Source organism: Phaenicophaeus curvirostris, chromosome 13 (assembly GCF_032191515.1).
Source record: "Phaenicophaeus curvirostris isolate KB17595 chromosome 13, BPBGC_Pcur_1.0, whole genome shotgun sequence".
Lineage (NCBI taxonomy): Eukaryota > Metazoa > Chordata > Aves > Cuculiformes > Cuculidae > Phaenicophaeus > Phaenicophaeus curvirostris.
Window position 1 is genome coordinate 14,218,403 of NC_091404.1, and position 23,630 is coordinate 14,242,032.

Sequence of the window (23,630 nt, forward strand, 5' to 3'; positions counted from 1 at the left end):
TGAACTCGCAGCAACTCTTCCACTGCAGCTGGAGAACCAAGGTATCCATGTGTGCTTCCCAGCTCACCCCCTCCCACTCTCAAAGCTGCCAGGGGCTATCAGACAGATGATGGGCTCTCTGTGCTATCAGGTCCTGGCTTGCCAGGCCATCAGAAGAAAGGCTGCACAGAAAATTTATGAGCGATCAGTGTAGATATTGTGCAGGGGAAAAAAAAAATAATTAAAAAACAAGCCATCACAATTTCACATCTTTCCAATTTTAAAGGTTAAAAATCACACTATGCGCTATTGCAAAAGGTGGAAAAGAACATGTTGCTCAAAGGGGCTGCCAGCACCAAAAACAAGGAGGTGGGTCAGATTTAAATCTAAACAGGTCCACCGCACATCCATCCTAGGGCCACTGTTTATAAGCAGAGAAAGGCAACTTTATACACAAAGATCACACAGGTGGTTCCTGGCAAGAAAAGCTGCTTTTCCGCTGAACTTTCTCAGAACTGTTGGTGTAAATAAGAAACTTCCAAAAATGCACGCAGCTGAGCCTGAAGTATCACAGAGAAAGGCAAATAAGTTGCACAACAGGAGACAGGGAAGTCCAGCGCCAAAAAAAATCTAAGGTGCAGCTTTCCTAAGACCTTTGAAACACCCCTGAAATTGGGCTAACACACACAGTTAAAAGCCAAGGGAGGGAAGAGAAACTGTGGGTGGAAATCCTCCCTCCAGCAAGAGGAACAGCCCCCCCACCAAAAAAAAAGGGGTGCAGACCCCTTTCCAGCCACAGAGGAGCAGGAGGCATCAACTGCAGTCTGCCTTATCCCAAGCGCTGCAGGCAGGACATCAACTGGGAGATGCCACCGTAGCAGAGTGGGTCACAGTCTCCTCACCAGGGGGCATTTATTGGGAGCAGCAGTGCTGGGAGAGGAACACAGACCCCCAGCACCAGCTATTTGAACCATCCCCTGCACCTCACACTCACATCTCAGCTTTATCTCCCCTTAAACAAACCACCTCAGAGCTAAGACCACAGCTGGGTTTGTAAATAACATTTTTACCTGAAAAATGTGCTTTTAAGCCTACACCCAGCAAGTGTTACTTTAACAGCCAGGGCATCTGTTGCAGAAGCCACCCAGCTCACACAAGCAGCGCACTGTGCTCAACCAGCAAAGTGCTACCCATGTCCAAAAACCCATCCTGCTTCTAGAACAGACTCCCAGTGTATTCCCGGGGTCTGGAACCAGCAGCCTGCCCGTATTTGTGGAAAAGGCAAAGCTGAGTAGTTTAACCTACCCTAGGAGAGGTGAGAAGCAGGATGGGAGAGAGGGGAGAAAGGATTAAGATAACGGCATCACAAAATTAAAAATTCCTCCTTCTTCCCCGCTCCAGGACACCCTATCTCCCCTGCTTTCCTCGGCACAGCTGCAAACATCAGCCTTATCTCCCAGCTGGTTCACACAGGCATGCCTCCTCCTCACGTTACCATAGATAAATCCCAGCATCTTTTCAACAATTTGCAAGCCAGTTTCTGTGCCACCAAGTTTGTTTGAGCAAAATCCTCCCCGGAGGGACAGCAGCATCCCAGATGAAGAACGTGGCTGTAGAGGATAACTGCACACAGGGAGGGCAGGAGAGCACAGGAGGCTATTTCAACCTTTTAAGACAAAACCAGCTTTTTTTTTTTTGTTTCCCTACCCTCCTACCAAACACTTCACCATGCAGCCACGTGCGTCCTTGGTGCTGCTCTGCACAGGAGCATGGAATCTCTCCTTCCTCACGTCTGATGTGCCTTTGCTCATCCCATACGTTGGATGGTTTACACTGCCTATAACGCTGAGACACCCAAATCTTCCCTCTTTTTTTTTAGAAACCTTTCCCTAGCCTGAAAAGGGGCCCAAAGCCTAGATCTGCCCTGCAGCAAGCAAGGGACCCTACACCCACCCAGGAAGGTTTCCTCCTCTCCAGCCAACACAGGGTCACATTTTCATAGGTATTCTGGAAAGAGCAAGTTTGGGAGACCTCAGCCCCAGGTATCACAGAGACTTTCCACCTGAGTTTTGATCTCCTCTTGTGCTGGGCTTGTGCAAACAACTTCGGTAGGGTGGAAAAAACACGCACGGCTGAAAGCGCCTTATCATATCAGGAGACAATTGCTTTTACTGACAGGCATCTAAGGGGTTTATTTTGTCTCTAAGCACAGCCCTGAGCAATCCGAGGTGGGGGAGAGCGAGTGCAAACAGGACCTTTGCCACCCACCTCCCAGGCGGTACCATCCAAAACCCACCAGCAGGAAGGTAAACAGCCCCTGACACACTGGGAGCCCCAGGGAAGGGATGGCTGATTAAAGGATAGGATGCATTTACCAGTTGCCTTACTCTTTGCCAAGCAGGGAGAGGGGTTCCCTGCTTCCCCAGCACCATTGCTGTCCCATCCCAGCACCCTCTGTCAGTAAAGGCATTTTATAAAAAGTTTGCAGCTAAAAAAAGCTTGGAGAAGAGATGGGTAGTCCCCACAGCAGGGAGGCATTTAGAAACCCACAAGCAACACAAAGCAATGCTAGCAGGGCTGAGACAAGGCTTCCGTGGCTTTCCTACGTGGGCTGGGTGTCTCGAGTGGATGATGGGGCTGCAGACCAAAGGAGCTTCCCACTAAGAGGACAAACCTGTCCTGCAGATGCACCAAGATAAAACAGGCTAAGAAGCATCCAGAGAAACACTCATAGAGAAGCACTGAGGGGCCACACTGGTTCAAATCCACATGGTTAAGACACAACCAAAGGGATTAGCACAGGGACAGAGCAAAAAAAACACACAGAGGGGAAAGAACCAGGAGCCAGCAACTCTTCCACGAGAGCCCAAGCGCTGACCACGACCAAGTTTCACGTGCTTTCAGTGCAGCCAAGCATCAGCATTTCTGTTCGCCAGTCAAATCTTCCCTTATTTTAAACTCTACTCCTCTTCCCCACCCCCCTTTCCTTTTTTTTGAAAAAAAAAAAAGAAAAGAAAATAATTAGAAAAATTTCCCATCCTTCATCACCAAAGTGAGACACAGGGATAGGAGAAGTGTAGCCTTCCAGCCTGGACACCTTGGGACAAAAGTCCAAGCTAATACTGAAGACTTGAAGCTTTACTCAAGCCCTCAGGTAAGAAGAATGTTTTCAAGACGGCCACAGGCTTAGGAACAGCCCCTCTTCTTCTCTCATGCTATTTTCAAACAATGACATTTTTCCAAAACAAAGTGTTTCGCAATCCTTGAGCAATCCTTTCCTTTTCCAATAAAAAGTGAAATTCTCTTCATTCTCTGCCGGTCAAGACACGCAACCACAGGCACAACCACCAGCTCCAAATCCTCCCACCCCACAGATGGCCACGTCATAGCCCTCTCCTCAGGCTCCTGCACTGGGCTGGCTGCACCACGAGCTGCTTGCAGAAAACTGAGGAAAGCTTAAAATCTAACTTGAAACTCTTTCCCTAAACAGCTTGACTTTTCTGCTGAACTTAGCTCCTTTAATTGAGGGATTTCACTTAATCTATTTAACTTCCAAGTGTGCTGCTTCTGATACAACATGTTTCCTCAAAAAGAAACTGCTTAATGTCTCAGAGAATTTTTTCACATATATATACATTACCAAAAAGCCACAGAGCCAAAGATGACCCATTTCTCATAGCAATATAAATATTTCCAGGTCCTAACAAAGGCACAGGAAAAGTAGCTCTACATCAAAATGTAACTGAGGCCAATAAAGGGATTTCCTCTGAAAGAAATTAATATGAATCAAATCCCAAGGAAGCATATTTCACAGCACAATCCTCCTGTGTTAACTGGCCAGTAGTCTTCCAAACTGCCAGTCCAAAGGCAACATACAGTAAAATTTACATTCTGTGGTCACTCAGACACACATCTGGTGCAAAGGCCCACGTTTTAAAATAAAAACCCATTGAAAGAATTTCTGGAAGAGCTTTGTAGTTTAAAAACAACACCCAGGAACTAACAGAGACTTAGCAATACAGTTCTGGAAGGCACACAGGCAGTCCCACAGCACATCCCCGGAGAACACAAGGGGTTAAAACGCACGGTGGGCTCACACAGCAGGAGCACGAAGGGCCTATTTGAAAAGAAGAATCAGAAATAAGGAATTTTGCCAGTTTTTACCCCTGATAAATCCGCATTCCAGTCTGTCAGCTATCTTGTTATCCCCAGAGCTGCTGAAGTGTCTTTGGCTGCAACTATGCATGACTCCAGCTTTGAGTAATGGAAATAAAGTATGCGCTCTGCGACGGGCAGCGTTCCTTTCCCAACCCCAGAAAAAGAAAGGCAGAGAGGGAGGAGATCCTAGAGCAGCCCAGGGATTTTGAACAGATACCTTGGAAAGCTGCTCGCACCCTACATCAGCTGCCCACCCAACCAAACCCTGCCTGGGGAAGGATGCCTAGAAGTTTGAAAGGAGATGCCAAGTTTTAGCCTTCTACAGCAGCTTTTGTTGTCTGCAATAACAAACAAATAAATACTCTTCCAGATTCACAAGTCCACTTCAGCTGGCAATTCATACTCAGCAAACATTTGGAAGCAGTATCGTAAAATTAAACAAAGCTATCATTTACAGGAAACCCTGCCTCGAGTACAAATTACAGAGTTGTTAAGTTTATCTGGCAATGCCTTGCCCCTGAGTGCTATATAATTATTCCTAAATCTTTCAGGAAAGAACGCAAATATTTTAGAGCTGTAACTCATTGACAAGGAGGAAGTCTCATTTAACCTTTCGTGAATATTTTGATACCTAGAAATTAACCCCTACTAGTACAACTATTTTTCAGTATTCTACTGAGCTGGCTGGCTGGCAAGCAGACTCATCCCTGTTTTCACAGCAAGGCTGGCCAGGAGTGCCAGGCTTGCCTGGCATCCTTGCCTGCTCGCAGACGGTGTTTTCAAAGCAGCTTCAGGGCTGGTTTGGAGCAGCAACGTGCCAGCCAGGCTGTTCCACACACAGGAGCCTTCCCGGTAAGGCAGGTTTCAGGCTGCTGAAAAGGCTGGCTGTTCTCACGGGGGTTACAGCAAAAAAGTGGCATAAAGGAGCCTTTAATAAAGCAGAGGGCTGAATTATGTGGAGTTTTGCTAGCAAGGCACCCGCCACCAAGCTCGCTGCTTCCCTTTGGCAGGCTGGATCCAACGGGACAGGGACAGTCCTGAGCACTGGCCCTTCCAGCCTTGCTCTACACACAGCTCTCCAACCAGCCCCAATTAACTCACTTTAATTAGTGGAAGCCATGTGGCCAAGAGCACGTCCACCTTTCCCAACCCTCCCAATCCCCAAAGAAGTTGTTTTACAAAGGAGAAAGTCAACTTATCCTCTGCTCAAGCCCTCCACTCAGCAGCCAAGTCCTTAAAGTACCACTGGCAGCAAATCGTTCAGGCTGTATTTCTAGAGAAATAGTCACTTGCAGCAAAAGGGGAGAGGGTGCGCATCCTCTGGGACAGGCAAGTAGCATCTGCAGCACCACAGATGCAGATCCTGTACCAGCTGCGTCCTGCCTACCTGCAGCCACCTCTGCCATCAGGCAGAAACATTAATGTGCCTGCTAGTGAGCTAAAAAGGGAAAAGAAAATAAACCAAAAACCCACGACAAAACAATACTCAACCTTACCTTTTCAAAAGGTAGCGCTTAGGCTATTGTTTTCTCCTCCTAGTAACATTATTTATTAATTAAGAGCTCAGTGGTGGGTGTTATCCCCTGGCACTACCCACCAGTTTCTTGGCACCGCTGCTCAAACAGAGGGATGCGGCGGGAGGCAGATGCTGGCAGCCGGTCGTACAACACCACCGTTCACAATTACACGGGCAGCAAACCAGTACTGTATCAAGGTTAAGCTGCAGCAGTTAATCCAGTAGCTTCATATACACAAGCAACAGCCAGGATGTATGCCTGCTGTCACAGATCAGCGCTTCTGATGCTGTGGATCTTAAAGGCTTCCCAGAAGAAGCAGGTCAGTGGATTCCCTTCCTTGCCAATAGCTAAAATCAAGAGGGTTTAGTACAACGATAAGCAGAGTACCGAGAAACCACCCAAAACGAACTTACACCCAGCTTGCCAAGATGCTATGATACTCCAGACTACCATGATGTTGCAAATCACCACCTGGGTCTTTCAGAAGTCGTCCTGGTGACACTTCGCTTCCTCTCCGTTGCTTCCTTCCATGCCTGGAGCTCAGAAAGGGAAGCCAGGTAGGGCTTAAAGCCCTCGCGCCACCTTCTCCGGCGTGAGCCCGTTACCGCGCTCGGAGCGGGCAGGAACCAGCAGGCAGGACTGTGTAAAACCAAACCATCCAGCAATTGCACAGGAAAGAAAGCAATCTCATTATAAGAGCTCATGAAAGCAAACCACAATTATTGTGTAAACAGCGCTGAATCATTAGCAGACTATCAAAGCCATTTTTTTCCCCCAATGAGAAGAAAAGCATACAGTCCTACGGCAACCTCAGCTCCACCTCTGAACCAAGCCATAACTCAGGAGGAAGCCTGTTTGTTTTCTGCCAGTCCAATCATGGACTGCCAGCCACCACGCTTCGGATACCCAAAGGTTGGCAGACAGGCAACTAAAGTCCACTTCGTACTACTCTGAGCAAGGTAAAAGCCACCTAGGTGCCCAAGCATACATGGCAAGGGAATTGTTTTCCATCAGGCTCATAATTGTGCTGGTTTCTTTGATCACATAAATGCCTCATCCTCCCCATGCCAGGGAAAGCCAGGGAGGGTGCAGGAGGTTATTTTTCCCTCTTATTGCTATCACGTAAAGTCTCTCCCTATCACAAATTTCTCCCTAACAGCATCCTCAAAAGAGCAAACGGCTTTGCCCAGCTCCAGTCTCGCATGGGGCTAAGTTACTTTTTAAACCAACAAACAAGTAAGCTCCCTTGCAAAGAGGACACTGCCAGCCAGTTGGCTGCAAAGACTCTCAAACAAGATCCTCATGTCTGCAGAAGCAAAAAAAATGCATTTCAGCCCAGTAAAAATTCTGGCTCCATCTTTATGTTTCAAGAATGCTGAATCAAAACAGGCTCCACTCTTTAAAAAGAGAAGAGTACAAAGAAACAAAAAAGTTCGTATTAAAACCCATGTAATCTTTTTAAAACACCATTATTAGAACCTGTAGCACCAGCCAGGAGTAATTTATCACCCCCTGTCATCGCAGCCTGCAACACAGAGCTTTTTATACCAAACCATCAATGCTACCAAGCTAAAGCCCCAACTCTTAATTCTCATAATTTCTTAAAGCTGGCCCTCTGCTGCCAGCAAATCTCCTAAAAACCTTGGGATTTGGGGGTCCATGGCACCACTGCTCCTCCATCAGAGCTCCTGCTGGGGGACCAGCCACGCTGGGTGACGCGACCCAACACCAAGCGTCCAGCATTGCCTCTGCACGGTGCTTCAATACAGGAGGAGGCTGTTAAATCAACACAGGTAAACAATTTGCCAAGGCTTATTTCAGCTTCTTTCAAAAGGAAAGTCAGTGGGCCATAAAGGCTTTAACCACTTTTTCCAGTGGGAGCAGGTCCCTTCGAGGGACATACTACAAGGTGCCCAGTTTCCATGGGCGAGCGGTCAGAGCTCTCCAAAAGCCAGACACCCTTACATTTGGGGTTTTCCTGTGAAGTTGTTACTCTAACACACCCCAAATCACCAGTAATTTCTAGAATAGCACTACAAACCACAAGAGGTTAAACTGACTGCACATAACTGGAACTAACCTAAGTGTGACCCCTGGAAAGGAACAGCTATTGGATGTTGTGGTTCTGTAGAAACTCAATTACCAAAGCCAATTTCCTATAAGCATTTTTTTTAAAAAAAAAAAAAAAGAAAGAAAAAAAACCAGAAACAATGCTGACAATGTGTAAAGGCCACATATTTTCACCTCCCGAAAGCTGCAGCCTACCCTCTATAACAGCAGCTCTTATTCCCACAAAAATGTTGAAACATATTTTAAACATTTCATCATTGTTTGCTCCCATCTGAATTTGCTTAAAATCCAGACAATTCTCAACTTCTAAATTGGAAGCATTAAGAAAAATACTCCTTTGAAATCCTTCGCTCAGGGCAGCTCCACTCTGCTGACCACGTACCTTTCCCACACAAAAACCTGCTGAGTGAGGAGCCCCTCACAGAGAGTTCATATACATCCAAGTCTGTCAGCCACCAATTGCATAAGCCACAGAAAATCTCAGTAGATACACTAGAAACAAACAGATTTTGGTTTTTTTCCTTAAACAATAAACAAAAAACAAAGTATTTCTAAGACTGAGGGGTTTCTTGGGGGGGAGGAGAAACTAGACAACGCTGTACACTGGGGAAGAGGCACTACAAGCCTAATCTCACACCAAAATCGATGTTGGCCAACCCTTAAGGAAGGAAAGTCAATCCCACCTGGTAGGTAGACCCACACAGGCTTTTTTTTTTTTTTTAAGCGCTGTCTGCACCATATCTACCCGTGATGTGATGCATCCCTGCCCTTGGGGACCAGCATCCCTTCCTCATCCCATCTCGCCCCTCGCCCAGGCTCCACGGGCACACAAGATCTGCTGGACTGCAAGGCAGGAACCGGCAGGAAAGCAGGGCAGAGATACCTGCACCAACCAGAGCTGTCTGCAAACAGGTAACGCTGTCCTAAGGAAACCAGCACAGCCGCGTCATCGCGGGGGCAAAGCCTGACAACAACCCATGTGGCTGCCACCAGCCCTAGGCGCGTAAAGCCTCCGACGCCTCCTCATCAGCTCCCCTCTTCCCGACACACTGCTTTTATCCAAGTGTCTTTCCTGGACCAGAAAGACGTGAACAAGAAGACAATCCCCTGGAACAAACACAACGCTTCAGCTGCAGCCTCCGCAAGGCTACGCGGGCAACGAAAAGCACAAAATCTCTGCTAGAAGAGCAGAATAGTTTCACGAAACACTAAGGGAAGCCTGTAACAAACCAGGAAGCAGGTAAGATGAGCCAAAAACTCAATTCTCTTCTAATTAAAATACTTGTTAATTAAAAAAATACAAGCAATGGCTTTCTTCCCTAGATGCACAAACCCCAGTGAACAGTGCAAACTGCCCCTTCCGGGGCACGCTAAGGGGTTTGCTATGGGGCATCCTGGAGCTCACAAGGGAATTGAGGGAACAAGGGGGAAATAGAAGAGTTTTCCCGGGCCCTCACATTGCTTAGCAATGGGAGAAGGAAGTTATCTTCATAATCTCAAAAGAAAGAGAAAGCAGAAGGAATGTAAGGAATGCGAGGAGGTTATTGCCCCGGAGACCAGAGCTGGCAGCCCCATCTCAGCCGGGGCCGCCAGGGAGGAGACGCACACCCTGACCTTTTTGGCTAACAAGAATTTCCTTGCCCCCCACTCCCAAAGAAAAAGGCAGAACAAAAGCAAGAAATCAGTCTTGGAGGGTCGCTCCTCTCCTGGGAGGAGGCAAAAGATTTGGAGCAGAGAGGATAATCCTGATGCTCCATCCTATAGTTTGGGGAGGAGGCCAGGAGGGAGATATGAAGGATTGAGCCCTTGCAACTCAACACACGTGTGTACATCCACAGAAGCCCTACAGTGAGCACCCCTCTGCTTTTTGAGGGAATGGCTGTAGGTGGAGGGGATGGGAGGCAACAGCCACGTGTCCAACACCTCTCAAGAAGCGCTGGCAGCCCTTCTCCATCCACACAGGCTCTGGGGCACATACCCAGGACAGTGGGGTCTCCATAAGCCACCAGCACACACCACAGAGCAAGGTAAGACCACAGATATTGCTGTTCTGAAAAACCTAGGACCATGCCAACCTCCCAACAGATATCCTCGCCCAGCTAGGCAGGCACTACCCGCACCTCCAAGGCAGGAGAGGCTTGTCTGGGTCCTTCTCCCATCAGAGCCATCTCACACACAGCAGTGATGCTTCCCCCTGAATTTCCTTCCTCCATAGGTACCAAGGGTAAAAATTGTAGCAGAGGACAGAGACAGAGACCCGAGGCAAGCTCAGCCCCTCGCTGCCACGCCGGCCTTGCTCTGCTGCCGTTTTAGAGAGAATAAAAAGTCTGTTGACATACGAAAGCCACAGAAAATCTCCCTGAAACTACAAAACAGTACTGGAAACATTGTGCAGCTCAGGCCTCCTGCACAATGTACACACTTCTATTCATCCTCTTAAAAAACAGCTACATGTCTAAGGAAACATCTGATAATTAAGGCAATTTTAACAATAGATAATAATTTGACTATGAATTGTATGGAATGTAATGACTGCTTATTCTGGCAGAAAAAACAGAACTTTCTATGAAGTGTCTGCCAAGGAAAACGATACTCCCACTCAGCCCGGACCACTGCAAGCCGTTGCTGCTAACCACATGCTTCACGCTGCTGGCTGCTAGGACACAGCACGCTGCTGCCATCGAACAAAACCCCGCGCTGCAGATTTACAGAGAAAGCAGAGTCCCAGGCAAGCGGCGACCAGAGGCGTGAGTCAGCCGGGAGGCACCATAGGCTCTTGCCAACGCTTGCCGAGCCACCCAGCCGCCAGTGCCCGACGCCAAGGTGGTCACTGCTGTCCTGTGGGTGACTCGCACGCTGCCAGCTCCCCCCTCCTGCTGTTTGCATTTGCTAAACAATATTAGAAGCAGCTAAAAAAACTTGAAGCAATTCTCTCGTTTACTTTTCCATGCCAGTACTTGTGTTTGCCACAAGGATGCTCTCCAACAGCTGCTTCCCAGCTCATTGCTCCATTAATGCGTGCGAGGCAGGAGAAACCACCCTGCCCACCAAGGACCACTGCCTTCACTGGTCAAGAGTCATCGCAAAACAGCTACAGCTGGTGGCCTCCACACCTTCAAACAGATGCTGAGGAGGACCAGGTATTATCTGGTACTTCTCATACCCAACGAGCCCAGGAGTGGCAACAAACTAGCTGCAACAGGGTCAAAAGTGCCAGAGAGCACAAGGAACAAGTTTCCGGACAACATCCAGAAACCCTTTCTCAGTTGGAAGAGAAGCATGTGAAAAACTAAAAAAAAAAAAAAAAAAAAAAAAAAATCATTTGTTGAACTTTATATGTAAACCAGCAATGCCAGCAAAGCAGCCTTCCCAACTGACTAAGGTGGCACACCTGGGTGATGCACTGGTGACAGCACCTGGCTGACAACCACAAAACCACCAGGAAAAAGCAAGCAGCAGGACAGGGAATCATCTGCCAAAAGCCACTTGGCGCAAGATCCTGTGAGTCCAAAATCAAGGGCCAAGCCATTTCCTCTGTCACAGTGAAAGAACTGTTCTCCATCACTCCAGACAAATGAATGCAGCTATGCCACTAATTTAGTTTAAATAGAGACAAAGATCATACCAAGAATTTTTACTAGGACTGAACACTGCTTGTGTGCCCAGCTCCCTGCAAAAGCAGGCTTCAGGCTCGCTCTCTGCTCCCATAGAGTGCATCTTCCACTCAAGCCTGCCCCCAAGCCACCACAGCACCAGGACAGCAGTGGCAACAAGGGAAGGAATTACACTTCTCCAGGAAACCCACAGGTTAACTGATAATGCTTTCCACCAACAGGCAAGTTTGGGTTTTTTTTTTTCCCCCAGTTCAATTCAGGAAAAGAAACATCCATTTCTTCCAATTAGCAGGAAAAAGGAAGGAATTTCCATCTGTTTAACACCTGAGGGCAAGAAGGAGCCCCTTGAAAGAAACATTGGGGTTTTTTTGTTTTTAAATCACAGCCACCTACTGTGGGTCTCCGGATGCCACAACACCAGTCACTTTGCATTTCTCGGCCAGACCAACCAGACCAACCCTGGGAAGCAGCCTCTGCACATGGTCACTCCCAGGGAGTTTTGCTCCATCACCCAGAGACACGTGGGTTCAATAAGGAATGATATTTTCCAGGTAGCATTTGAACAAAGTGAGCAGCTACAGGCTGTAGGACCAAGACCTTCTTGAGACGTGCCCTTTCCTCAGAAAACTTGTGCTCTTAAAACCAGTTACAGGTTGGTGCTCTCCTCACACCACCTACTATCCAGACATGATCAAGGGTCAAGTTTCACAAACTGTCTACACCAGCTCTACGCAAGCACTGTGCTCTCCAACAGCAGCAAGATTGCATCTCACAACTGCTGTGTGTTTTGCAACATACACTCCACAAGGCTATATGTGCAGAAGCCACTAAAGATCACCCAGCTACAAGGTGGTGCCAAAAAGGGCCACGCAGTTTAATAGCAGCAGCTTGTCTTTGCACCTCTAACACCAGGTTAACACAAAAAGAAACAATTTCTTTATGCTGCACGCTACAAATAACATATTATACACCTATCAAGCAAGCAATGAGTTGACCAGCTGCATGCTTCTTTCACATATGCTTACGTACTTCAGCAAGATATAACTTGCCATTTATGCATATTCTAATTAGATACTAAACCTGGTCTAAACAAATATTCAATTGAACTCTGAGGTCATTCTGGACTAGCAATAGTCACTTCATGTGACTAAAATAGAAATGATACAGATAAAAAGATTGCTGGAATGAGTCCCTTCAAAAAAGAAAAAGTTGCACACACCCACTGCTCCAAGAAAAGATAAATGTGGAAAAAAAAAATTCCATGTGAGATGCTGCTAAACCCCAAATGACTCCTGTGCCCAGTCAGGAGGCTGAGTTTCACTGGCTGTCGCACAGCCTGGTGCAGGGGAACACCATCCCACACCTCCCAGCTGCTTTGCTTCAACAATTCAAGGCCAACACTCTGTAGGATCAATAATCCCTGCCTCGACAGTAAAAGAAGTCACTACGCTCACAGAAACTAACTTGCCTTTTAGAACATCTATCTGGAAAGCTGCTAGGAAGTTTCTGTCTGTGTGCTCTGATCTCAAGCGATTCTGTAAGAAAATGGGAGAATAAAGCACAACTCACCAAACGGGTAGAAAAATTGAAAGAAGAACTTGACAGACTTCAGACTTGAGTTCATGCCAGTAACAACTGGGTTTCCATACTTTATCCCATCACCATTTCAGCCCGTTAAGCCCTCTCCAACACGTTCTCCACAATGGTTCAGCAAGGAAAAAAAGTGCCCCCAAGCAGAAATCACCAGTTTCCCCCTACAGACCCAAAAGGTTATTCATCCAAACACAAAGCTCTTTCCCATGCACATTTATCTCATTCTCACTGATTAGCCAGGCTCCCAGGCAACCGCCTTTCCAATTCTCTTACCCACCTGGAGGAAAACAAACCGCTATCACCTGAAACACCAACCGAAATCAAAGGTTCGACGAGTGACTCATTTTTTGGATGCAATACACACCACAGACCTCTTGCCCTGGTGTCAGACCTCAGCCTCCAGCGTTATCACGTTTCCCACTCAGCTCCTAGCACACCGGTTCCCTGTGCTCAGCCTGCAAACTCAACAGCAGGTAAAGCACCGCACGCTCAGGAAGTTAAAACCAGCAGTGGGATGCGTGGTTGCCATCTGCCCTGGCAAGCGAGGGGATCCAGAGCCTCTAAAAACACGACGCATGCTAAAACCACAAGGATTTGCAGGGGAATGTGGAACTGCAGCAGGGGTAGCATCTGACTCAAAGTTTAATCTGAAGAGCAGGTACTCCACACTTCAACGCCATAGGCAGCACACCTCCTCGAAGAACTTCAACCATCCTCTCCAGAACACCCTGCAGAGCAAGATGACATTTAAAACCTAACTCTGCAAGACCTGTTGCTTCCCCCAAGCGAGGCCAGACACAGTCCCCATGCCCCTGGACCAGCAACACAGCCCAGCTGATATTTCCAGCATGTCATTGCGGAGAGCCCTTCTTTTGTCGGATAATCTTACCTTGCTCATCACATTTCTCTGACCCCTCATTTCAAAAGCCCAGGGTCAAACTGACAGCAGCTCTGGAGCCTCAAATGGAAGCCCCATCAGCACGACCTGCTCCCAACATCCTCCAGAGCTCACCAAGTCATCTTAAACGGCAGCACCAAGAGGGACCAGGTCAAACCCTCCCGACACCGGGTGTACGAGGCAGCCTGCTCACGTCCCGATCCCACACCGACGAGGGCTGGGCTCAAATCAAATCCAGGCCTATTTATTAGGGACTATTTGACTGAGCGGGGAGGGTGAAGGGGAGAGAGAATATTTGAACTGCAACCAGTCAGACGTTTCTCATTAAAATATTTCTCGGAGAAGTAAACGGGACCGCAATTTCATTCAAACAGATGTAGGCTAAACGCGTATCGTTAGTCTGACAATATAAAAGCGCAACGGACTGAAATCATTCCAGTTTTGTCAGCGAAAAGGATAATATAGGAGTATCTGGAGGGCACACGGACGGTAAAGATACCCCCAGCTCCTGTCTTAGCCTCTAAAGGTATTTACTCGGGGTCTGTCTGTGTTGTGACAGTGTCCTAGACCGAAATGAATGCCTCCAACACTCCACATTTCTGAGCCATTCAGTCATGCATTTTTGTTATTGTTGAAAGTAGCGCGGGATGGCAGCGCATGAGCCGGAGTCCTTGGTGGTCTCCGAGGATTCCAGCTAAAAAGGCGCTTCCTTTGTTCCGCGGAGAATGCGGTCCAGTAGGTCATTCAGAAGGGGAAATAAAAGCAGCGGCCCTGGGAGGGAGATGAAGGATGAAACAAAAAGAATAAAATGTTTTGGGTGTGAGCACATTAGCTACCATTTCCTACCGCTGCCGGCCGCCAGCGCCGGGCCCCGCGACGCGCAAGCACCTCGGGAGGAAGGTGAAGAAAGAAAAAGGAGAGGGGGGAAGAAAAAAAGAGAACCCAAACCACGTCCCCATGCGGCTGCGGGGCGAGAGGGACGGAGGGAGGGAGGCGGCCCGAGGGCAGCGCCGCTCACAGCCCCAGGCAGCCGCCCCGGGAGCGGACGGCACGGGCGGAGCCGAGCCCAGCCGAGTAGAGCCGAGCCCAGCCGAGTAGAGCCGAGCCGGGCAGAGCTGACCTCAGCTGAGCCGATCCAAGCCCCGCGGTGCACGGGTGCCGAGCCGAGCCGAGCCGGGCAGAGCCCCCCACGCCGCGAGGGTGTCCAGCCCAGCCGAGCCGGGCAGAGCTGAGCTCTGCTGAGCCTATCCGGGAAGAGCCGAGCAGAGCCGAGCCGAGCCCAGCTGAGACAAGCCGAGCCGAGCTAAGCCGAGTCCAGCCGAGCTAAGCCGAGTCCAGCCGAGCTAAGCCGAGTCCAGCCGAGCTAAGCCGAGTCCAGCCCAGATGACTCGAGCCGAGCCCAGCCGGGCAGAGCCCAGCCGAACCGAGTCCAGGTGACTCCAGCCGAGCCCAGCCGAGCAGAGCCCAAGTGACTCGAGCAGAGCCCAGGTGACTCGAGCAGAGCCGGACAAGAGCCGAGCCCAGCCGATCCGAGCAGAGCCGAGCCCAGCTGAGCCGAGCCGATCCGATCCGGGCAGAGCCGAGCCGGACAAGAGCCGAGCCCAGCCGATCCGATCCGGGCAGAGCCGAGCCGAGCCCCGCGGTGCGCGGCTGCGGACCCGGCTAGAGCCCCCTCCGCCTGCGCGTCCCGCGGAGCTGGGCGCGGGCGGCGACCGCACTCACCGCTGATCTCGTGGCTGGGCGCGTCGCTCTGGCTGAAGCCCTGGGCGGCGTAAAGCCTCCGCACCTCGGCGCAGCTCCCCGCGCGGGGCTCGGCGGCCAGCAGCAGCGGCAGGCTGAGCGCGGCCAGCGCGCAGAGCAGCGGCGGCGGGCGGCAGCGCATGGTGCGGGCGGGCAGGGGCCGCGCTGAGCCTGCCCCCGCTGCTCCGCGCCCCGGCCCCGCGCAAACAACTTGGCCCGGCAGGAAGCACATGGGCTGCTGGAGGAGGAGGAGGAGGAGGAGGAGGAGGGGGAGGAGGGAGGCGGGGAGGGCGGCAGCCAAGCAGGAGCGCGCAGGGCCGGGACAAGCCTCGGCAGCCCCCGAGGAAAATCAGGAGCTGCGATGCGCCCGCCCAGCGAGGCGGAGCGGAGCCGCGGGCTGCCCGCCCTCTCCGCGGGGTCCGCGGGCACCCCCCGAGCGCCCCCCCCCGAGCAGCTCCCGAGCGCCCCACGAGCCCTCCCTCCCCCGACCGTTCCCCGAGCGCCCCCCGAGCGCCCCCCGACCGTCCCGCGAGGATCCCTCCGAGCGCCCCCCCCAGCGCCCCTCGAGCATCCCTCAAGCACCCCCCCGAGGACCATCCCCCAAGCACCCCCCGAGGACTCCTCGAGCACCCCCCGAGCGCCCCCCAAGCATCACCCCGAGCACCCCCGACCACTCCCCAAGCACACCCCAAGCATCCCCTGAGGACCCCCCCAAGCACCCCCCGAGGACTCCTCGAGCACCCTCTGAGCACCCCCCAAGCATCACTCCAAGCACCCCCGACCACTCCACAAGCACACCCCAAGCATCCCCTGAGGACCCCTCTGAGCACCCCCACGACCATCCCCCAGACACTCCCCAAGCATCCCCCAACCCTCCCCCAGGCACCCCCCAAGCATCCCCCAACCATCCCCTGAGCACTCCTTGAGAACCCCCTGACCATCCCCCAGGCACCCCCTGAGCATCCCCCAACCCTCCCCCAGGCACCCCCTGAGCATCCCCCAACCCTCCACCAGGCACCCTCCTGGAGCATCCCCCAACCATCCCATAAGCACCCTCTGAGCATCCCTGGAGCATCCCCAAGTACCTCCCTAGCACCCCCTGAGCACCTTCCAGCTGACGGGAGCTTTCCGGCAGCATCCGCTCTCCCCCCAAAAAAGGAGATGCCTTGGTTGGGCTCGGCAAGGGCTGGGTTGGTAGTTCTTCATCAACTGGAGGTGTAGACGGTTCGGCTCTGCTCCAGGTTTCGTAGGTTCACTAAGCGGATGAATTTGGACATCGCTGTGACAGTTTTGAACTATGTGCATCAAAGACTCGTCCAAACCAACTGCTTTTTTCACTGACCTGTTTCTACAAGGGCATGTAGCAGCAGGATGAGGGTGGACGGCTATAAATCAGAGGGTGGAAGAAATTCTTCATGATGAAGGTGGTGAGGGACTGGCCCAGGTTGTCCAGGGAAGCTGTGGCTGCTCCATCTCTGGAAGGGTCCAAGGCCAGGTTGGATGGGGCTTGGAGCAGCCTGGTCCAGTGGGAGGTGCCCTTGCCCATCACAGGGGGATTGGAACTGGATGGGCTTTGAGGTCCCTTCCAACCCAAACCATTCTATGATTCTATGATTTCCAAGAGTTTGGCAGGACAGAGGCCTCAGGAACACAGTCACCAAAATGCTCTGGCTACTTTTCCTCCTTCGTTCTCCAGCCCTGCACACAGACACGTGCATGGACGCAAACAAACCCCACTAAACCCACGCACCAGAGGTTTCAGCGTAACAATTGCTGCTTGCTTCAGTTTACTGAAAAATCACAGAAATAGTACTGCAAGAATGGCAGGCATTGTGACAATTTCACATGGCTGTAAAGTCACTCAAAGCATCTGCTTAAGAAGAACTTGCACAGCGAGGTCGTGGTGTCCATGTGGGTGCAGATACAGCTCTGTCCCGCTGCAGTGTCCACGTGCGTTGCTCCCGGTGCTGTGCCTGCAGCCGTGTCTCAGCATAGTTTAATTTCTCCCCATGACAGTGTAATTGCCTGGCGACAGCATCGTTTAAAACAAAAAAAAATGTGCAGCGGTTTACATTTCAATATGCTCCTTTATTATATTATTCTCTCCTTGCCACGTTGGGGAAGGACAGACTGAAACAAGAGCGAAGGAAGTCGCCAGCTTCCCCACCTTGCTCTCAAGCTTTTGTCAGTGAAACGCCAGGCGGGTCGGGAGGAAAAGACCCTCTATTCATTCCCCCGGCGAGAGCCAAGCACGGCCACGCTGCCCCGCCAGGCACTTCTCGTGGGAACAAGACACTCGTTCAGCTCTGAGCTCCCCAGCCGCGATGCGGGCAGCTCACCACAGCCTTGGAGCTACACAGGCTGCTGCAGTCGAGGAATTAACACCAAAAGCCATGGAAAGCCCTGTTAGCGCATCGCCTCCGGTGGGGATGCAGGGAGCATCCCACGCCTGCATGGGAATAGGCAAAGCCATCCGTAGGAGCAACGCTGGAATTTGCTTTATCATGGTTTAAAAAGTCTCCAGAGGCAAATCCAGCCGTCCTTCTGGAAAAGGGGTGTAGGGGTCTTGGCCACCCTGACATCCACCAGGGCCACTCACACTGAGCTGGTGAGACAAGCCAGGCCAGAAGTTCTCATGAAGTTATAAAGTGTCCTGAGAGACAATAATCCTCTAGGATCTGGCCCTGCAATGTATGACTGAGTTCTGGTTTTCAAAGCACTACCTCACCCTCCCAGCCTTTATTTGAAGAGACAATGTGAATTTTAAAGAGAACTCAGCAGGGAGCACTGCATTTTTTATTCCAAAGTGAGAGAGAAAACGAGAGTGAGAAAGTCTGTGGGGTTAGAGACAGCTTGCCATTTGTTGTTTCTCATAATCCCATACCTCGGCAGGATTTAAGAAACCTCCTGAAAAACATGGAGGGTTTTGTCGAATACTTGATCAAGTAGTTAAATCAAAGGCTGCAGCAAAACAATGAGACTGCCTGAATTTTTTCATTAAAAACTCTCTTTTTTTTTTTTTTTTTTAAGGAATGGAAAAGTAAAAAGGATTTTTTTTCCCATCTCCAGCATTTTCTCACATCTGGCAGAACCTCCCCAGTGCCCTCACCCCAAATCTCTTGAGCGATTCTCCTTCCCCACTTCTCTCCCTTTCCCAAGAGAAAAAGATGGAGAAAAGCAGAAGGGAAAACTTCTGCTTTAGTTTTCATAAGATGTTGAAGTTGTTTTGCAGGGCAAAAAATTCAGACTCCCCATCTCCCACAGAACTCTCCTCTCTCTCCATTACTTATTTCTGCCCCCAGAATCAGTGTTTCTTTTCCAGCCTTAGAAGACGCCTCCAGGTCTGCCACGGTGGCACGGGATGCTCCCTAATGCCAGGTCTGGTGCCTCCATCTCCCCCATCTGCCCAGAGAACCAAGCTCATGCAGCCTGCCAGGCTTTCCAAGCTTTTTTCGGCTTTGCTCACTCACAAAGTCAGCTGCAAACCTCTTCTGCTGTCTTGGGGGGACTCCCAGTGTGCCCCCACCACCAGCGCAGGCACAGAGCTGGCTGTGGTGTGGACCCGCTGGCGCAGCCACCGCTGGCCCCGGTGCAGGAGCTGGAGACAAGGTGACATCACCCGCCTTGCATCTGCACCGAACCTCTTCCAGCATATGCCACGGTCCTTGCACAACTTGGTATTTCGAATTTCCATCGTCTCATTCAGTGGAAAAGTTACAGCCCTGCCAGCTTTCTGGAGAGAAGGAAGGGTAGGAAAGGAGAAAACAGAGGAGACCCAGCTCCTCCGCAGTTTCTCTTCACCTTCCTCCAGTGTGCCACCTCTCCTCTCTAGCACAGACCTTCAGCCCTGCTGCTTCTGCCCGAGTCTTCATCCACACAACAAAGTCGTGTTGGTTTAATTGAAACCACTTTGAGTCTGCTCAGGAGGAATTGGCACAAACCCTTCACAGGAGTGTGGTTAAATCAGTATAAATCTTACTGGTATCGACCAAGCCTATGTCGGCAACGTGCTGACTTACACTAAAAATCAATATCAGTAATTCCCACCTGTATGGGGATTCACTGGATCGATTTTAACTTCAGGCTGGTGGGAGTGGGGCAGTCCTCTAGCACCGACAAATCTTGGCAGCAAAAAGGAACCCCAAGCCCAGCAGCGGCACTGATTACGTCCAGAAATCTTGCTGAGGTCCTATGAAGCCTTAAGCTTTCAGCTCAATTTATTTTTGGTCCTGGCCAGAGGTCTGCTGCAGCCCTGCTGGGTTTGCAGTCATCTGTCAGGGAATTTACTGGGGGGCTCTCCTCGGATAAAGATTTCAGAAGTAGCCCTTTAGGAAAACCTGGCTGAATGCAATCCTTGGGTTGGCTGTCATTAAGGGCGATTAAATCCTGTGCTCCGGCAGGAAAGCCTGGGCCACAAGGAGGTTAGAAAGTGTTGAAAGGGAACTGGACAGGCGTGTCTTCCCAGCTCCAGCTCATCAGCAGGAGACGGCTCATTGTAAACCCAAACCAGGCGTGTTTGCTCTCCAGCGGCAGAGGAGTCGGGCCAGAACGAGGAAGGGTTGAGTAGAAACAGTTTCCTTTGATAAAACCCACAAATTCAGGGGGTGTTTAATCCAGGATAACTGTCACAAGGATGGGGAGATTCTTCTAGCAAAATGACGCTCCGAATTTGGGGTTTGAACGTCAACAACCTGATATCTTAGAGCAAGCAGATCCAGTGTTTCAGCATGGGCTGATGTCTCCATTTATTTTCATCACTTATTTTTATCCTAGGGCTCCTTCACCCCACCCAGGGAAGAGAAACCTCCGGCCATAGCTGCTTGGCTCTGGGGTAAGGGGTGGGTTAGCTCCTCGTTGCCTTCCACAGAGGGGCTGACGCTGGCCAGGCTCTGCCACAGCAGGGTGCATGTTGCTGTGCATGCTTGCTGCAGCAATCCAAACCGATGGAAGGATGCTAAGAGAGCAGAGGGGAACAGGATAAGGGTTGGGGGAACAAGCTGAGTTTGCAATGAAGCTGCTGCAAGGGTTTCACTCGGCTTTCCATGTCTGAAAGGGCTCGCTGTGCGGAAGTTAAGACCATCTCCATTTTAGGGAATGCAAGAGCTTGTCTCTTGCCCAGCAGGACAAGAAGTCATCGCATCTCTGCCCCAGACAGCACAGGGAGGAGCCTGGGGGGGACACAGCTCTGAAGGGCACAGGAATGCACTCACTTTCACACCATTTTCATGCCTGCACTTCCCAGCTCTCCCCAAAATGACTGTGTGGCAGATGGCTGTGACGCGTAGCACACTCACACCCAGCAGATAAAAATATTCCCCAACAGATTCCCTGCAAGTAAACGTCAGTCACTGTTGCTCCAGAGCTGGCCACAGCTTCCTCTCCTCTCCCTTCCCTCATCATGGGGGCACAAAAGGGTCCCTGGGCTGCGTCTCCCCAGTGGCCACCATACGGCTCACCATGCTTGGCTGGCATCCTGGATTCACACCAGCTCATCCGTACCCCTTCCCACAGCCCAGCATCACTGGGGACGTGTCTCCATCCTCCCCACCATGGGTGGCCATATATCTTGTGCCTGCACCACCTTCCCAAAACATCTGGCTGCTGTGGAGGAGGCTGGGTGGCAGGGTGGGTCTCAGCGGGGACCCTGCGTCTGCCTCACTGTGGTGAGAATTACGGCCGTGACGTTTAATTCTCCATCCATACTCGCATAATCTTCTTGTAGAAGTGAAAAGGGGTGGGAGTGCGTAGAGAGGGGTGGGTGGAGGGGAAGAAGCAGTTGGAGAGCAAGGGAGAAGATGAATGGTATAATTCAGGGATGACAGAGGAAACAAGCCCACATGTCATCCTTGCATATCCCTTCCAAGTGGCAATCCCTTGCTCAGCCCTCCCCCAGGCTCTCTGGTCTATATTTACAGCAGGAATCCCTGCCTAGGCTGCTTATTTTTGCCTCTTTTTCATCTTTAAAGGGTTGATTCGGTGCTGGTGCCAGCCTGGCATGGGATAGGTATTGACAGGACAGGGGCAGAGCCAGGATTGTGGGTGCTGTGAGAGGTGGCATGACCAGCCCACATGCTCCAGCCTGCCTGCTCAGGTAGTCTTACCTATTAAATGTGCAGTCTCCCAGTTCACAGATAAGCACATCACCCAGCTGCTGGGTTCACAAAACCCTGGAGCTGCGGAGATTAGGACAGGAAAAAGCTTCAGATACCTGATGCTTCCTTCTCTGGCCCAGTAGGACCTACCTTGAGCTGTCTCCTCCCTCTCCATTCTCAAAATTCCTCCTAGACAAAACGGAAGAGCCTGTCCCAGCTACCAACCCAGGATTTTATCAGACAAAAGCATTTCTTAATGGCCAACCTAAACCTCCCTGGCCGTGATTCAAGCTATGTTTATTTTCTCCTATCTCCTATACATGGAGAAAACATGCCCTGCTCTCAGCAGAGCCTGGAGCTCTCAGCGGATGTGGCCGGCGTGGCAGGGCTGGAGATGGCCCTGGTTGCCACATGGCCCCAAGTCCCTGGAGACCTGGGGCAGAGGGAAGCAACTCCACGTGCTGTCTGGAGCAGCAAGAAATAATGTCCTGCCACGGGAAGGAGATAGAAGGGGAAGGAATGCTCAGAGCAACAGATAACCCAGCCAGTTGGCACTGCTTAAAAATGAGCAATATCTATGTATTACCTGAGCTCCCTCATGCCAGCTTAAAACCTGCAGAGCTGGCCCAGGGGAAGAAGGAGTCCCTTGTTCTGCAGTTGTCAGCAAGACCATCCCGGTCCCCTCAGACACCAGGCACCGCGGTTGACGGCCCTTGCTCCATCTGGGTGGGAGGTTGGTTTCCATCGGCAGCACTGGTGCTGCGCTGCAGGCTGAGCTGTGCGTGTCCAGGGATGGAGCTGCACTGTAAGGGCCAGCAGAGAGGTTAAAGTTGATTTCTTAGAACTTGGAAAGATCAGCGTGAGCTTGCCAAGTGGAGCTCTGGAGATCCTGATTACTGCACCCAGCACTTCATCTAGAGCCTTTCATTCCCCTGAAAGCACTTCTCCCTGGGCACCGATCCAGCAAGCGCTTCGTTTGTACACATCCGCCTCGTTACAGCGGGGATGCACGTCAGCACCTTTGAGGATTTCATAAGCAGATGAGAGAAGAAGTGGCTAAGTCCTTAAATATCACTTGGGACAGGGGTGGCACAATGGGTCAGCAAGAAAGCAAGGGGAGCACGGGCTCCAAGCAGGACTTGTCTCAGTCCTGTTCTTTGTTTTTGTTCTTCAGTATTGACAGTCCTCAGAGCAAAGAAAATAACGATTATTTTTCCCCTAGACATGCTCTTCATTCTGTTTAAAGGCTATTTCAAAAGAATTAGTAAACAGAGAGTGAAAATTGGTTGTGCTTACAGGAGCTTCAGGAAACAAAACCTGCTTAAAATAAGCACTGCTGCAGACAGGAGATGTTGGTGCTGCACACGCTGCTCACCCTCTGGCTGACCAGGGGCTGGACAGGCTGATGCTCGCAGTTCCTCTCCCTGACGGGTCCATGCCAAAACCAAAACCCATGAAGGAGCATCCTGGATGAATGGGGTGCAGAATGAGTGCTGGCTGAAGTCCTGGTGATTGAGGAGGACTCATCAGATTTCACCTTGGACTGAAACGGCCACAGCTCACATCCCCATTCCAGGTCAGTGCTCATCAGAGAGTGCAACGTGAGGCTCAGAGATTGAAACCCTCTCTGCTATCCCAACCCTGCCCGGATGCCACGGCACCATCCACCCCACAGCAGGGATGCACTGTGGACTGAGCTCCACTCCTCCATGAGGAGCACAGGCAGCTTTTCCTTGTGTAAACTCAGCATTTCACTCCATCCCACCAGCCCAACAGGGCCAGGGCAGTGTGCAGGATGCCAGACGTTCATGGTTATATTGGTGCTGCTCACAGCCCTTTCTTTTAATCTTCTTTTTCATTCTCCTCCGCTCTCGCCCCTCACCCCCCATGGTTTAAAGTTTTCAAATGAAAATACGCGAGTTGTGACTTGCGGGTAGCGAGTCGGGGCTTGCGAAGAAAGCCGGGAGGG

General features: G+C 50.9%; 1 protein-coding gene across 1 annotated transcript in view; it reads right to left on the bottom strand.

Moving 5' to 3' along the window:
* GPC4 (glypican 4) overlaps positions 1–15,839 on the bottom strand; it is a 67,696-nt gene extending 51,857 nt beyond the window's left edge. The window contains exon 1 of the mRNA XM_069868083.1: positions 15,552–15,839. Within this exon, the coding sequence (XP_069724184.1) occupies positions 15,552–15,801 (250 nt within the window). The 5' untranslated portion in view covers positions 15,802–15,839. The remainder of the gene's footprint in view (positions 1–15,551) is intronic.
* Positions 15,840–23,630: the final 7,791 nt, after the last annotated feature.